Source organism: Schistosoma haematobium, chromosome ZW, assembly GCF_000699445.3.
Source record: "Schistosoma haematobium chromosome ZW, whole genome shotgun sequence".
In the NCBI taxonomy this organism is placed as follows: Eukaryota; Metazoa; Platyhelminthes; class Trematoda; order Strigeidida; family Schistosomatidae; genus Schistosoma; species Schistosoma haematobium.
Window position 1 is genome coordinate 38,040,286 of NC_067195.1, and position 12,687 is coordinate 38,052,972.

At 36.2% G+C, this 12,687-nt stretch overlaps 1 protein-coding gene across 4 annotated transcripts; it reads right to left on the reverse strand.

Moving 5' to 3' along the window:
- Nucleotides 1-36: 36 nt before the first annotated feature.
- On the reverse strand, nt 37-8,729 carry USP14_2 (Ubiquitin carboxyl-terminal hydrolase 14). Of its 4 annotated transcripts, XM_051211301.1 has the most exons (10): nt 8,549-8,729; nt 8,427-8,513; nt 7,962-8,377; nt 6,645-6,751; nt 4,277-4,589; nt 3,750-3,906; nt 2,783-2,964; nt 2,161-2,320; nt 1,249-1,416; nt 37-497 (listed from the first exon to the last, which is right to left on the reverse strand). In XM_051211301.1, the coding sequence occupies exons 5-10, from the start codon at nt 4,382-4,384 to the stop codon at nt 334-336; spliced, it is 939 nt and encodes a 312-aa protein (XP_051071340.1). In that variant the 5' UTR covers nt 4,385-4,589; nt 6,645-6,751; nt 7,962-8,377; nt 8,427-8,513; nt 8,549-8,729; the 3' UTR covers nt 37-333. The 4 variants fall into 4 exon arrangements, with proteins under 4 accessions (XP_051071340.1, XP_051071342.1, XP_051071341.1 ...); XM_051211303.1 differs by lacking the exon at nt 6,645-6,751 and having other exon boundaries at nt 7,962-8,164; nt 8,199-8,377; nt 8,427-8,729; XM_051211302.1 differs by lacking the exon at nt 6,645-6,751 and having other exon boundaries at nt 7,962-8,513.
- Nucleotides 8,730-12,687: the final 3,958 nt, after the last annotated feature.

Sequence of the window (12,687 nt, forward strand, 5' to 3'; positions counted from 1 at the left end):
TCGAATATTCTATACCAGTCGATAAACAAACAATAATGAAAGCCCAACAGCATATTTTATTTGCCAAATTTCTGACCACACAAACAATGCTGAATCAAGAAAAGCAATTTCGCAGTTAAATGAGTCGCTCAGAAGTCTGGATGGTTATAAGAGCTGAAAAACATTAACAACTAGCAAACACGGCGATTTTATAAGACAAATTATCACAATTTCATGAAAAGAAAATAATGACAAACGTTCATAACGAACGGCGTTCTATAAAAATTTCAGGTTTAAAAAACGGGTTTATTCAACAGAAATTGTCAATTTTTCTAGGCTGTGCATTTATGAACTTCATACGGTACTCCCAGAAGGATCCTTACATGCATTCTTCTCTATGAAATGAGGCCCATATAACAGAATATATGCACAATGCCAATCACCCCCTCCAGATAAGCGCAAAATATCTTCTGAGGTCACTTGGCTGACACGATCGTCATCAAATTTAAACCACATTCCTACATAGTGATTAAAATGAATAAAAAGTGGAACATGAACTTTAGGAGCAAAATGGTAGTTGTTTTTTATTTGCAGTTTAATATGAACTTGCTTGACAAACAGCTGCTTATAGTGACACCAAATTATTTTTTCTACAATGAATCATGTAGAGTGCATAAAGGTTTTTGAAGTGTCATTCAAACAAAAACCCAACATTCTGCTAAGGGAAATGTATATGATGTTTAGAATATGTTTGCGGCTGGTAATAATCAAGATTCTTTAATACTCTGTTCTCTATGAGCTTAAAGAGACAATGAATTATATGGTGTCATTCCTTAAAAATGTATTAGAACTAGGTTTAACATATGCTTAATGAGTATCAAAATTTTTACTGAGGAGTTAGAATGTTTTGCCAAAAAATTGTAGTTTTTTCTAGAATAAATGTCTAGCTAGTCTAGAATGACAAGGAATAGTACAGATACAAGGGTTCATGAGATCTAAAATGTTAGGTATGACGTGCTAGATTCCAGTTTATGCTTACACTAATTGGGGGGTGTAATTAAACGAAAATCATAGAAGACTGATGATTAGGTATTGTTTGTAACAACCTTGAAAGTGGTTTGAATATTAGTGGCCATTTTGCTGTCTGGATATCTTGTGTGCAACGTTTCTTGCTGATCTAAATTCATTTTTCGTTTAGTCTATCTCTCTTTATGAAAAGATTTTGAAATATGAAATACTTATTACATGTTTATACCTCGTAAAGCATACCTTGTTTTTTCACCCAAGCAACATAATGCCCACTGGTACTTGTCCTACCTTGGTGGCTCAAAACACCTTGAAGATCGTAGTACCCAGAGTTATTCGAACCGGGATCATCAGCGAAAAAGTTAGGTTCGTACAAGTCAGGATTTTGGAATGGATCAGGTCGTACAGAATCTGGAAGAAATGTATCAATGAATTAGTTTACGTGAATATGAACATATCCGTAAATATTTGAAATCATCACAGGTGGAACATTTGGCTAAACCCACTTTTAGTTAACTTATGGCATTCGTAATATTTATCTGGCAATTGCAATCACCAAAAATAGTTCTGACCTACGGTTGTAAAAATGGGACGCCTGATAAACTGAATGTCCGGTCGCTGTTTAGTTGTCCTGACCCTATAGATAAACCATGTTGTTAATTACAAGGTTCAGGAATGTATCTCACCATATTTTAATATTGGTCGTCATCTTGATATACTGAGTTCGATGACTCGGATATGTTCTAAGAACATCACCCTATCATTATTATTTGCCGACTGTCATCGTTTATATCTGTCTTAGTGTTGATCACACTTGGAGTATTGTTTCTGAAAAGTATTAAATTTAGTCAACATATCATTGCTGGAAATTTCACCGTTTTGTTTCACTTGTCATGTAGACAGCGTTCACTGGAAAACATTCAGTGTAGTCGCAACAAATATTATACTTACCCTAAAAATAACTAAGTGATGGCTTTGTCAGTCGGATTTAGTATATGCTCTTTGAACGATGACCGTTGCTACTTTTTCGAACTTCGAAAGTCTTAAAAAAACTTACTTGCTTTTATTGTCTATAAATAATAAAACCCAAAAATAACGTAACGTTAAAACAACGTTTAAAATTACGTTACATAACCACTCATCAGTAATACAAACCTGGTTTACTTTTGAAAGTATTTGTTTGACTTGAGGGATTAACCACTTCATCTTCTTTGAGGCGCTGTTTTTCACGCATGGGTAGTAATTTCTGCTGCAACTCAGGCGTACAAAATTCGTGCATATCCAATGTTAGTGGAAATTTCACATCCTTTAAAATCTATAAAATAATACGCATAATAGTATCACGAATTTTTTAAAAGCTTTACGACCTTCAGAATAAAGATTGATCATTTGGAACTACGAGATACATCTTTTAGTAAAAATGTACCAACGACGCTCCTCAGACCTTTTACTTTGCATCACAAGGATTTTCATAAGCGTCAATTTTATACGAAAACTGTCTTTTGAGATCAACAACTTTTATTATAAAAAATGTAGTTAGTTTAAATTGACGAACCACAAAGCTGAAATATACGTAACAATAATCAGAATTTGCAGCTAATACAACGGGATAATTTAGAGAGGATCTCCGAGTATTTTCTACGAACATGACTGTTAGTTATCTCCAAGCAGGAACATTTCGGACTGGCAACAGTAATTATTCGTTTTCCATTAAAGTTGTAATTTATACATAAACCGGACATTTATAGCCATTATTACAATACACTTACTGACGTACCTTAGCATTAATCTGTTTATCTTCCTTGTAGAAGAAGCGAACAAAATGAATACATAAGTAAGCTGGAAGCCGACTAATAAGAGATAGACGTTTATAAACTGCATTTCGATCCAGCAAAGATGAATGCTTAGTTAGATTTCCCGTTAATCCATTTCGAATACCAGTGAGCAAATATTTTACATCTGCAGTAATTAACAAATAATATTATATAAATCAAAGCAATCTATTTTGATGGGAATCAAATAGATTTGGCGTTAAGAATCATTCATACATAGGAAAATTAATAGGAGCTTCGATATCATCACTTAACCACTTCAACATGCACATAGCAGATTTAGCAATCGCGAAACAGCACCTGGTACCTCTTCTAAACATATCTAGTATCATGCAAAATTCTAGACAGTTAACAACTACCTTCATGTTTACAAGCGGACAAATGAGTACCATTTCAGGAAACAATTTCACTGGAAATGTTTGGAATAAATATCATAAGCTTAAGCCTAGTAAGTTACTCATCACGTCTATTTAACAAATCATATATGTAATGAATCTTACTCAGCATCCCATTAATTTAGCCTCGTTAAACGTAATTAGTAAGATGATCTAGTTACTAAACAGCATTAGCTTAGACAATGAAACTAGTAATTTTTGATTTAGATTTAAACAGGTTGAAAAGCGTTAAACTGGCAGTGTTGAGTACTGGTGTGGTTGTTTTTGATGGAAAACGTGGAACCTTCTCTTCAATATTTATTATTGTTATCCTTTTATCAGTGATAGTTTTGGTACTCAATTATACCAGAATTTATACGAGACATAAATATAAAGTACGGTAACATAATTGACTTTTAACTTAGAAAACTGAACATACTGGTTTTAAGCGTGCTGCCAGACACTAAGCATTGTATAAAATAAAATATATTTTATGTACTGAAAAGATTCAATTTAATGACGATAATTAAAATCTTACCTTGATGCATGAAGCAAGAAAGTTGAGTAAACGTCTCTAGACTATCTGTCTCGGGTTCATCTGATTCAGTACATGTAAGTTTGCAAGATAACTGACCAGTAAGAAATCTTTCTACAGGATTCCATTGGGATGTTGTACGAAAACTTTGAGGCAAATTCTAAATTTTAAACATAGAAAGAGGTGTGAATATTTTGTGAACCTGAGGTTATCATAGAATATCATCTATAGGAACATTTATAGTTGTAAAGGGCACGATTTGTGAAGTCAGTCCCCGTAAGGTATTGATTTGATGACTTTTGAAAATACTTTATTCTAACCCATACAGCTTTTCACTGCTTTTACAATGAACCCTATACATTTTCAAACTGCAGCAGATACAATATAATTAAGTTTGTGCTTGGTAACGAATAATGAAAACCCCTTGTCGCGCCGTTATTAAGTTGTCTTAATGTATGGTTATTATAAGATTATAAACCAGCAGCGAAATATTCAAAAATAATGAAATATGAACAACATAGAAAAGTTACCACTGTTGACGCATAAACTTGAGGATCAATCTTGCTACTTTGTAATGCTCTGATTAGCTCTGTCCAACATTCACTAGCATCTTGTTGTTCGAAGCCATGAGTAATCATAGATAGAGCACCTGGAGCGGATTTACTTGCATCAGAAGACGATGCACGTGAGGCGAACTGCGGACAAACACTGTGCAAACAAGTCAAGAAGAGCAGAGGAGTAACCGGTTTTTCAGTTTTGCTTAGGGAATTGAACAAAAACTTCAAGCTTTCGCATAGGGAATCAAGATTCGGCGAATTCAGTGAAGTTTGGGGAAAACGGCATCTGTGTGAAGGAAAAAAAGTTTCATACACACAATGTTTTCACTGTTATTAAGATTACCAGACTTCTTTTATTTATACAGCTATTAAGGACTAAGAGCAAACTTAATAATAGTACAGTTTAAAAATACTAAAGCTATGCATCAGTCAGCTGAGTCATCATAAGAATTTAACTCAACTGCTTCTTGGTTAATTGATCATAACAGCAATGAAAACTTCGAAAACAAATGGCATATCATTTTAAAAGCATAAGACAAATAAGAACCTTGGCCAAAAATACCACGTTCCTACTCACTCAGTCAGTAACAACGTAGAACTTCGTACGTACGTACATCAGTTAGAGTTGCCACACCACATTAGCATAGAGATGCACTTGTCGATTCAAATCCCGTAGTGGTAGAGGTAATAAGAGTATAAGCAGTAATCGGGAAGATTAGGGTTTGGAGATGTTATTTAAAGAGTATAATACAGTGAATTAAATTTGGGAAGAGAAAACAAGAGACAAGGAGGAATAAGGAGATCAAAATTTGGGAGAACATAAAGAGTGGATGCACCTGCACCATTGCAAACGATTTTGAGCCATGTCATTCAGAGTCTCTAACCATCGGTTGCTATCATCTCGCGGTCCCCAATCAGGTAGTCTACACCTACCAACATGACTCAGTCCACTTGTCAGTGACTTCATGGACTTGTGCCATGTTTTGGTCTGGCCGCCCCTAGCTTTCTTCCAACCTACTCATATACCACTGAACATCGCACGTCGAGGCAGTCGGTCGTTGGGCATACGAAACACGTCCCAGCCATTTTAACTGATAAAGTTCCACCACTTCATCAATCGATTTGCCATCTTTACCTAGTACCCGTTTCCTAACAACTGTGTTACTTACTCGATGGTCCGAGGATATACGAGCAATGTTTCGAAGATACCTATGATCGAATACTAGGAACCTACGAATATCCTCTACTCTTACCGGCCATGTTTCACAGCGATAAAGTAGGATGGAACAAACTGCTGTGCAGTAAAAACACGTCCTTTGGTTGATAGACGGATATCTTGCCTACTCCATAAATGACGCAAGTTGGCAGAAGCTAGTCGAGCCTTCTGTATCCGTGCTGAGATTTCGTCACACACCAGACCACAAGGGCTGATGAGACTTCCAAGATAAGTGAAGCGGTCGACACGCTCAGCTACTTCACTCCTACCCACTGAGGAAACCAGTAGTTAGTTAATTTGTGCAATAACTTCATGGTATTTTTAGGACTCAAACCTACCGTTGGAGGGCGAAACTTGCTTAATGGAAGTCGTCCAAATATGTTGTTAATCGAACATATAATCACTGTTCCAATTAGTATGCAACTTATTTCAATGTGAGTGGTTTTATACATCGACTGACCTCGTCCGGCACAATCTTACATTACTTTAATATTTTTATCACTGCACAAAAGGATGACAACTAACCAGGAGATTCCCAAACCTATAAAAATGTTTGCTTATACCCCAAGTAATGAACTGAAAGTCATTCTGATGATTGCATAATCGTATTCAAATCAACGGCCCGTTAAAGTCGCGAAATTCGAGTTACTAAGGTTGACAGAATTTTCATGAAATTATCATTAGCTTCGTATATTAGCATTTGAACCAATACGTCATAAGTTTAGGATAGATATGGTACATTTACAGGATATGAATTACGGGCACAAAACCACATTACATAAAATAGCAGACAAAAAGATTTTTGAAGTCAAGGTTGATTTAGCTGGATGTGAACCACACCATGTAAAAGAAAATGTAACTATTTAACAGACCAGCATCTTGAGAGTAAGTTTCTGAATATAATACAAAAAAATCCCAGCAATCATCGTATGAGTAGCTTTGAAAGCACATCTGTCTAGTGCAGTTGTGAAGGTCTATCTAGTGTAAAGTAAATGTGAAAGCAAAATTACACGAAATGCTTACTCCTGATGAATATTATATCCAATACATAATTCAAAATGAATTTGTCTCTTCATTATTATTATTATCATGTCATTACAAACGAACCGAATAATAGGTACTTGCTTTGAACAAACTGGCCGGAAGGACAGGAGTTACATCTAACTTGTTCTCGAAAAATTGTCTTGGGATATTTCGTCGAGCTCCCACAGCTTGGGCAAATATTTTTAAAACTGACAAAATAATTATAAAAGTATTTTTACTCGATAACGAAACCAAACTGATCTTTTAAATAAGTTTATGGCCAAAAAGATTCTCTTTTGGGATAATGAATTATTATAAGTTCTTAGTGACAAGTTCGAGACTTGAGTGGCATGTTGATTTGGAATTAAAATTTTCACTGAGAATGATGCATGAAACTGGACAAACCATCAAAACTAATATAGCTCAGCTTCAAAATATGGCCAGTCGGTGTTCAAAACCCAACGTAAAATACTTACCAGCAAACTGACTCCCAAAACATTCTTTATGGAATTGAGTGGAATATTCCAACCAACTTTATTATTTATTAAACACAATAGTACAAGCAGGCACCACACAGATCATTTAGTTTGTGTGAGGGCTGGGACACTGATTGGGTGCCCAAAACGAAGCAGTGAGTTTTCTCATGGAGCCACACCCCAAGCCTTCGACCTAAAGGCCTAATCCACAAGACAGTCAGGCAACCTAAGGAGATGTAATACCATGGTAGCCGGTGACCAACAATAGGTTTATACACCATTTATTTCCTCAAAATCCCGGAGCCCATGTACACCATTGGTTTAGAGTCAGGGTTTTCCAACCCAGTTAAAGCGACAGATATTCCCTATTCGTTTTTTCAGTTTCGTAAAGGACGCCCCCGACGCGAGAAGGCAGTGAGTAGGACTTTCCTGACAGTGGTAGTATGTACGAGGCCATGTGAGAGCATTTCGAGAGAGTTGACTCATCAGACTCTCGAATGTGTCATGGCATTTGGGGGCTGTCATAAACACAGATTAAACAAAGCTATCTGAACAAGTCAGTTTCGAAGATCATCATAGTGAATACTTAAAAACAATTACAACCATTGACTAACAAGTTTGTGTGAAACGGTAAGAGTATAGCGAATATTAGTCTTTAAGGACTAAGGATAACATATTATGATTAACCAATTTTTTCTATTATCGTAAGTATACCTAAATTTCTGCCTGGAGGTTCTGGTGATCCATTGCGACTAGACACGAAAGCTTATATTCCGTCCACAACCATTTGAACTGCAGATATGGGGATACTGTAGTACACTACATACTAGCAGTTGCGCTATCGTTATAAAAGCATATTTGTTTATTGTCGTAATACCCGACTTATACAGATACCAAGATATTGGATAAAAGTTTGAAATTAAAAGTATTTATATGAACTTACACCTGCAAAGCTAAACGCAATTCTGGGATCGAGAAAAGCAATTGCACAGCTGCATTCATATAACAAGTGTTGCCAAGATTAACGAGGCCAGGCGGTAGTTTTATAGTGTCTTCTGTGTAATGAGCAACTTTTGAATCATCCAAACAAGGGGTTTCGGAAATCGGTACTTCGTCAACAGACCCAACAAGCATGACGTTAATTCCCTTAATGATAAACATCAGGATATAAGATCCTTACATCCTTTAGTTTAATGCCATTGTAGTTTTTATCGCCTAATATTCCCCCAGGCATCATAATTTTCTGACGGTCGGGAGGAACACCAGTAAGCGAGAAAAGTAACGCCTTGAATAACTCGGGACACTCATCGGTGTTACATTCCACATTTGAGTACTTATTCTTCTGCCACTTTATATTCACTGTTCACAAAACCCATTAATTTGAAATGTTATTTTGCATTGTTCAAACCTTTGTAAACCGGCATTAGAATAAATAACGTGAACCAGGTAATCAGGAAATGTTTAAAGACCAAACTATAACAAAAATAAAGAAAATCTTCGAAAAATGTCAAGCGAGATATGACGACTTACGTTGGTTGCCAGCTAATGCAAATAACCTAGTGATTACTCATATCCTAAACGTATACAGCCCAGTACATATGACTTCGCCAAGCACGCAACTGTTTAGTTTAGGCGCTATCCTTTTAAACCTCTGGTTATATGTAAACGAAATAACAAACAGGCAACTCGTTGTATATATTACTGTATTATGGTATAAAGTTAAACAATATTTAAGAAATCATATTCTTCTTTACTACTTATCGATTCGAGAAAAGAAAGATTACTCAGTTGTGTTGATAAGAATCACCTTGTAGAGTTTTTCTTCTCAGTACCCACCTGCTCGGTCCAGAGCCTAAATCTTTTTTTAAGAATAGGCAGGCAACCTCATCTCCATTTTTTTAACGGCGAATTTCACGACCCTCAGAAATACTTCGAGAATCTTCGCCTGTTTTTGTGAAAGACGCACGCTATCTAAAAGGACAGTGGTATTGTTTCGGCACACTATGCGTGTTAAGTCACGGGTATTCGCGCACATGTAACATATTGTCGTGGATTTTTTCTGTCGTTATTTATCAGTTATTTGCAGGCTTTTTTTCATCACACATCAATTTCCGTAATGCTTGTGCTTGTTACAAAGTTTTTATTCCAATTTATTAGCAGTTTGACGTATTTCTTGCTCACCACGTAAGTAAATCTGTAGTTAGCGTAATATAGTTATTTGTAACAATACAAACTCAAGCAAGTAAATTTCACTATGTTTCTAGTCAAAAAGTAGATCACAGATTGAGTTTTCATGAAATTAAGCCGTAAAATCCATTACATATGGTTCACCTCCTTGATTGTGGTGACGGTGAACATGGATGTCGGTAGTTGTTTATAAAATGTAAAAAGAAGCAATTAAGCGTTAACATAATTGTGAATATTATATAACTTATTTGTATTTAGACATAAAAAGTTATATCCATTAGAGGTACCATCATTTTGTACTGAAGTGACATATTATTATGTAACGTATCTGAAAAAAAATATGTGAGTAACAACTGACGTTGATAGTGAACAACGATATGACACTAAGTTCTTACAACAATTCTAAACTAATGCAGTAGTACAAGTTCTTAATTCTCACGCACAATTATTCGTTAAAACGATTGGTATACCTCCCCATGAAGGTATGAAGACGAAAATAAAAAATGAGAAAATGTTTATTGATTTTTCATGACTACTAAAGTGGAAAGATAAGTTTACAAGTTGTATAAATAGTGGAGTCAAAAATAAAGCCATAAAGAACTTTTCATCGTAAACGTGTTGTCTAGTTGTTTATAATTCTTAAGTAAAAATTGTAGACTTTTCTCTCCACCTGTTTCGCGAATCGTACTGGCCTATCACTGTCTCTCCGGTTTATTATTCTGTTATATTGTTTAAATCTTGTGAATAAATACATTAAAAATTACCTTCCGACCGCTTCTGCAGTTACTAATCGAGTCAAGTAGGTCTTTAGTATTTTATCATTTGTCTAAGGGAAATTTTATGTAAGCAACTATTGGTGTACCTTTTTCCGGAAAGCGCGAATTACATGAAAGGCGCACAAAATGATGTTTGCATGCTCGTGTGTTATACGGACAGCCGCGCTTTCAGATCGTGCGCAATCCATCAAAAATGTTTCTGTTATTGTTGTGTTACCCATCATCTCTTTGAATTTATCTAAAATCAATATCACATCGGCACGCTTTTCTTTTCGTGTCTACGCAAACATAACAGTTCGTCCTCGACCCAAATTGTCTGTCACAACTAACTGGAATAATGAATATCTACATAGTAGAACAAAACGAAAATCATATTCACTTTTTATTATTAGTTTTATAAGTAGAATCAATACACACGACTTCGGGATATTGATTGTACAACCGTATCTGTTCATAACTGCTGAAGCATATCGCCGTAATACATCCATTTTCTACATGCTCTCTAACTTCACCGTTTTGTCGCATCATGTGCATTACCTGCTTTCGAGTCCAACCTGAAATATATTTATATACACTTACCAGTGGAGAGTGTAGCTTTCATACCTATGACATCGGCAGCGGTTACTTACTTACCAGTTCTGTCCTTAATACTTTCGATAACTTCATCTGCTGACTCAGATTGCAGTATTACTGGTTTCAAGTTCTCTTTTTCTTCTGATGATAATCTCCTTGTCCATGGATCACATACCATCCATGAACTACTACATGGATGATTGTGGAGCATGTTGTAGTATTTGATGACATATCCTTGCTCCTCTAGTCTTACATGGAATTTAGATTAACAATTACGGAATTAAGACCTTAAACATCAGATATTAGTTAAAGATCTTACGATTTTTGATCCACTTTCAAACCTTCCGATTTCCGTTTACGACCAAACGTACAACTAAACGTTACACACAGGTATTTGAACCTGACATCCTTCAGCAACCTGCTTTCCGTGTGGATGTAACGAGTATAAGTATTCTGAGAAGCGATAAAATTACTATTCCATACTTTTTGGAACTCTTTTAAGGCGTTATCAAAATCATCCCAGAACACGAAACGCTCGTTCAGTATCATACTTCGAAAGGCATCGGTAAGGTCGACTGAAATGTCACTTGAGTATGAAGCACTAAAAACAGACATGAATAATTATTAAAAAGTTATTCCTTGCAACAAAATTGACCCAAGGAAATACTACAAATACTTAGGATTTCCCTGTGACTTGACATTTCGTTGAGCTTTACCACAGTTGTTGGGATCACAGATCAATTACAAAGCAACAACAGAGCCAAAGTGTACACTATAAAACAGAGAATGCTAAATTAATGCTTTTGGTATTTATATCGTGCTTTTTATGCAGCATAAGATGACTTATATATGAAAAAACTTGATACTCATACAATCCAACCAACCCACGGCAATTGAAATACGGAATAACTGCCTCTAGTCAGGCCGTTCAAGGTCGTTGAAACGAAAGGGCGGGCACATTCGAAGGGACCTAACGTTTAGTCCGTGACATTGTTTCTCGTTGAATTACTTAACTGTTTTGATCGTAAATTATGCATCAAAACTACTGTCTACACTTTGATTGAATCTACTTCAGTGAAAGTGTTATTGCATTGAGTGTTTCGATTTTGCTTCTATGTATTTATTGCATCGAAGCATACTTGGTCGACTTTTCTTTGACTTATTTAGTTAAGGTTTGAGAATTCTTTTAAATGTCCTGTTTAAGTCACCATTTTAGTCGATTTTAAAGATGGCCAGCTCTGCTCATAAATATGGACAACTATATTGCTTATTCCCCGTGGAGGAAAGGGTGCAATGTGATGAGTGTTATAAGTGGTTCCATAAGATGAGAACCCGTTTAAGCCCCACTGTATATAAAGGGTGCTCAAAGCCCAACTCTCGTCGGCTTTGTAGTTTTTGTTGCTTGAGCAAAACATTACTCATCTAGTGAGCAATTAGCCTCCTGGTATTGGCTAATAAAAAGGTTGATGAGGGCTGTACTGGTATTACTGGTACTGATGGAGAAGATTGCGTTAGTGCCAGAATGCTGTTACGGCGCAAGCCAAGCATCTAACTGTGCAACCCGCAATTAAACCTTCTACCCCGAAACAATCAATGAGTGACCCCTCATTGTATATTGGTGGCCATGTCGCTACAGCAGCAACCAGTGATCCAGATAAAACAACTACTGTCCCGAGTAGTTCTAAGGTAGATGCTACGACTGATGGAATATGGATGACGCGGAAACGCAGAAGAGTAGGGAAGACAGCTAAAACTAATGACCGTTTACTTGATAAGTCCTTGGTGGACTCTCAGATCACTCAGCCAAAGTCCAAAAGTAAGGCCTCGTCAAACATTGTTGTGAGTCACTCGCTCGACTCCCATGACTCTTTTACAATAAAAACTAATCGTAAGATACCAGTAGTTAATATACAGGACCTATCGTCACGATTGAAAGCTGTGAACACGATTTCAAAAGAAGCTAAACCCCTTCCCAGTTTAATTATTTGGAATCAAGAGGGGTCGAAAGACAATGACGCTGCTAAGAGACATGCACATGATCTGCAGTTAGTGGAATCTGTGATAAGATATGAATTACCTGAAGAGGTTCCAGGTGCATATATCACGAAAGTAATACGACTCGGTAAATGGGTT

Coding starts and splice junctions, on each gene's coding strand:
- USP14_2 (XM_051211303.1), bottom strand. Junction 8,165..8,198: donor ATGGCATTAAACTAAAGGAT/GTAAGGATCTTA, acceptor TTTATCATTAAG/GGAATTAACGTCATGCTTGT. Junction 498..1,248: donor TGCTTGGGTGAAAAAACAAG/GTATGCTTTACG, acceptor ATCACTATGTAG/GAATGTGGTTTAAATTTGAT.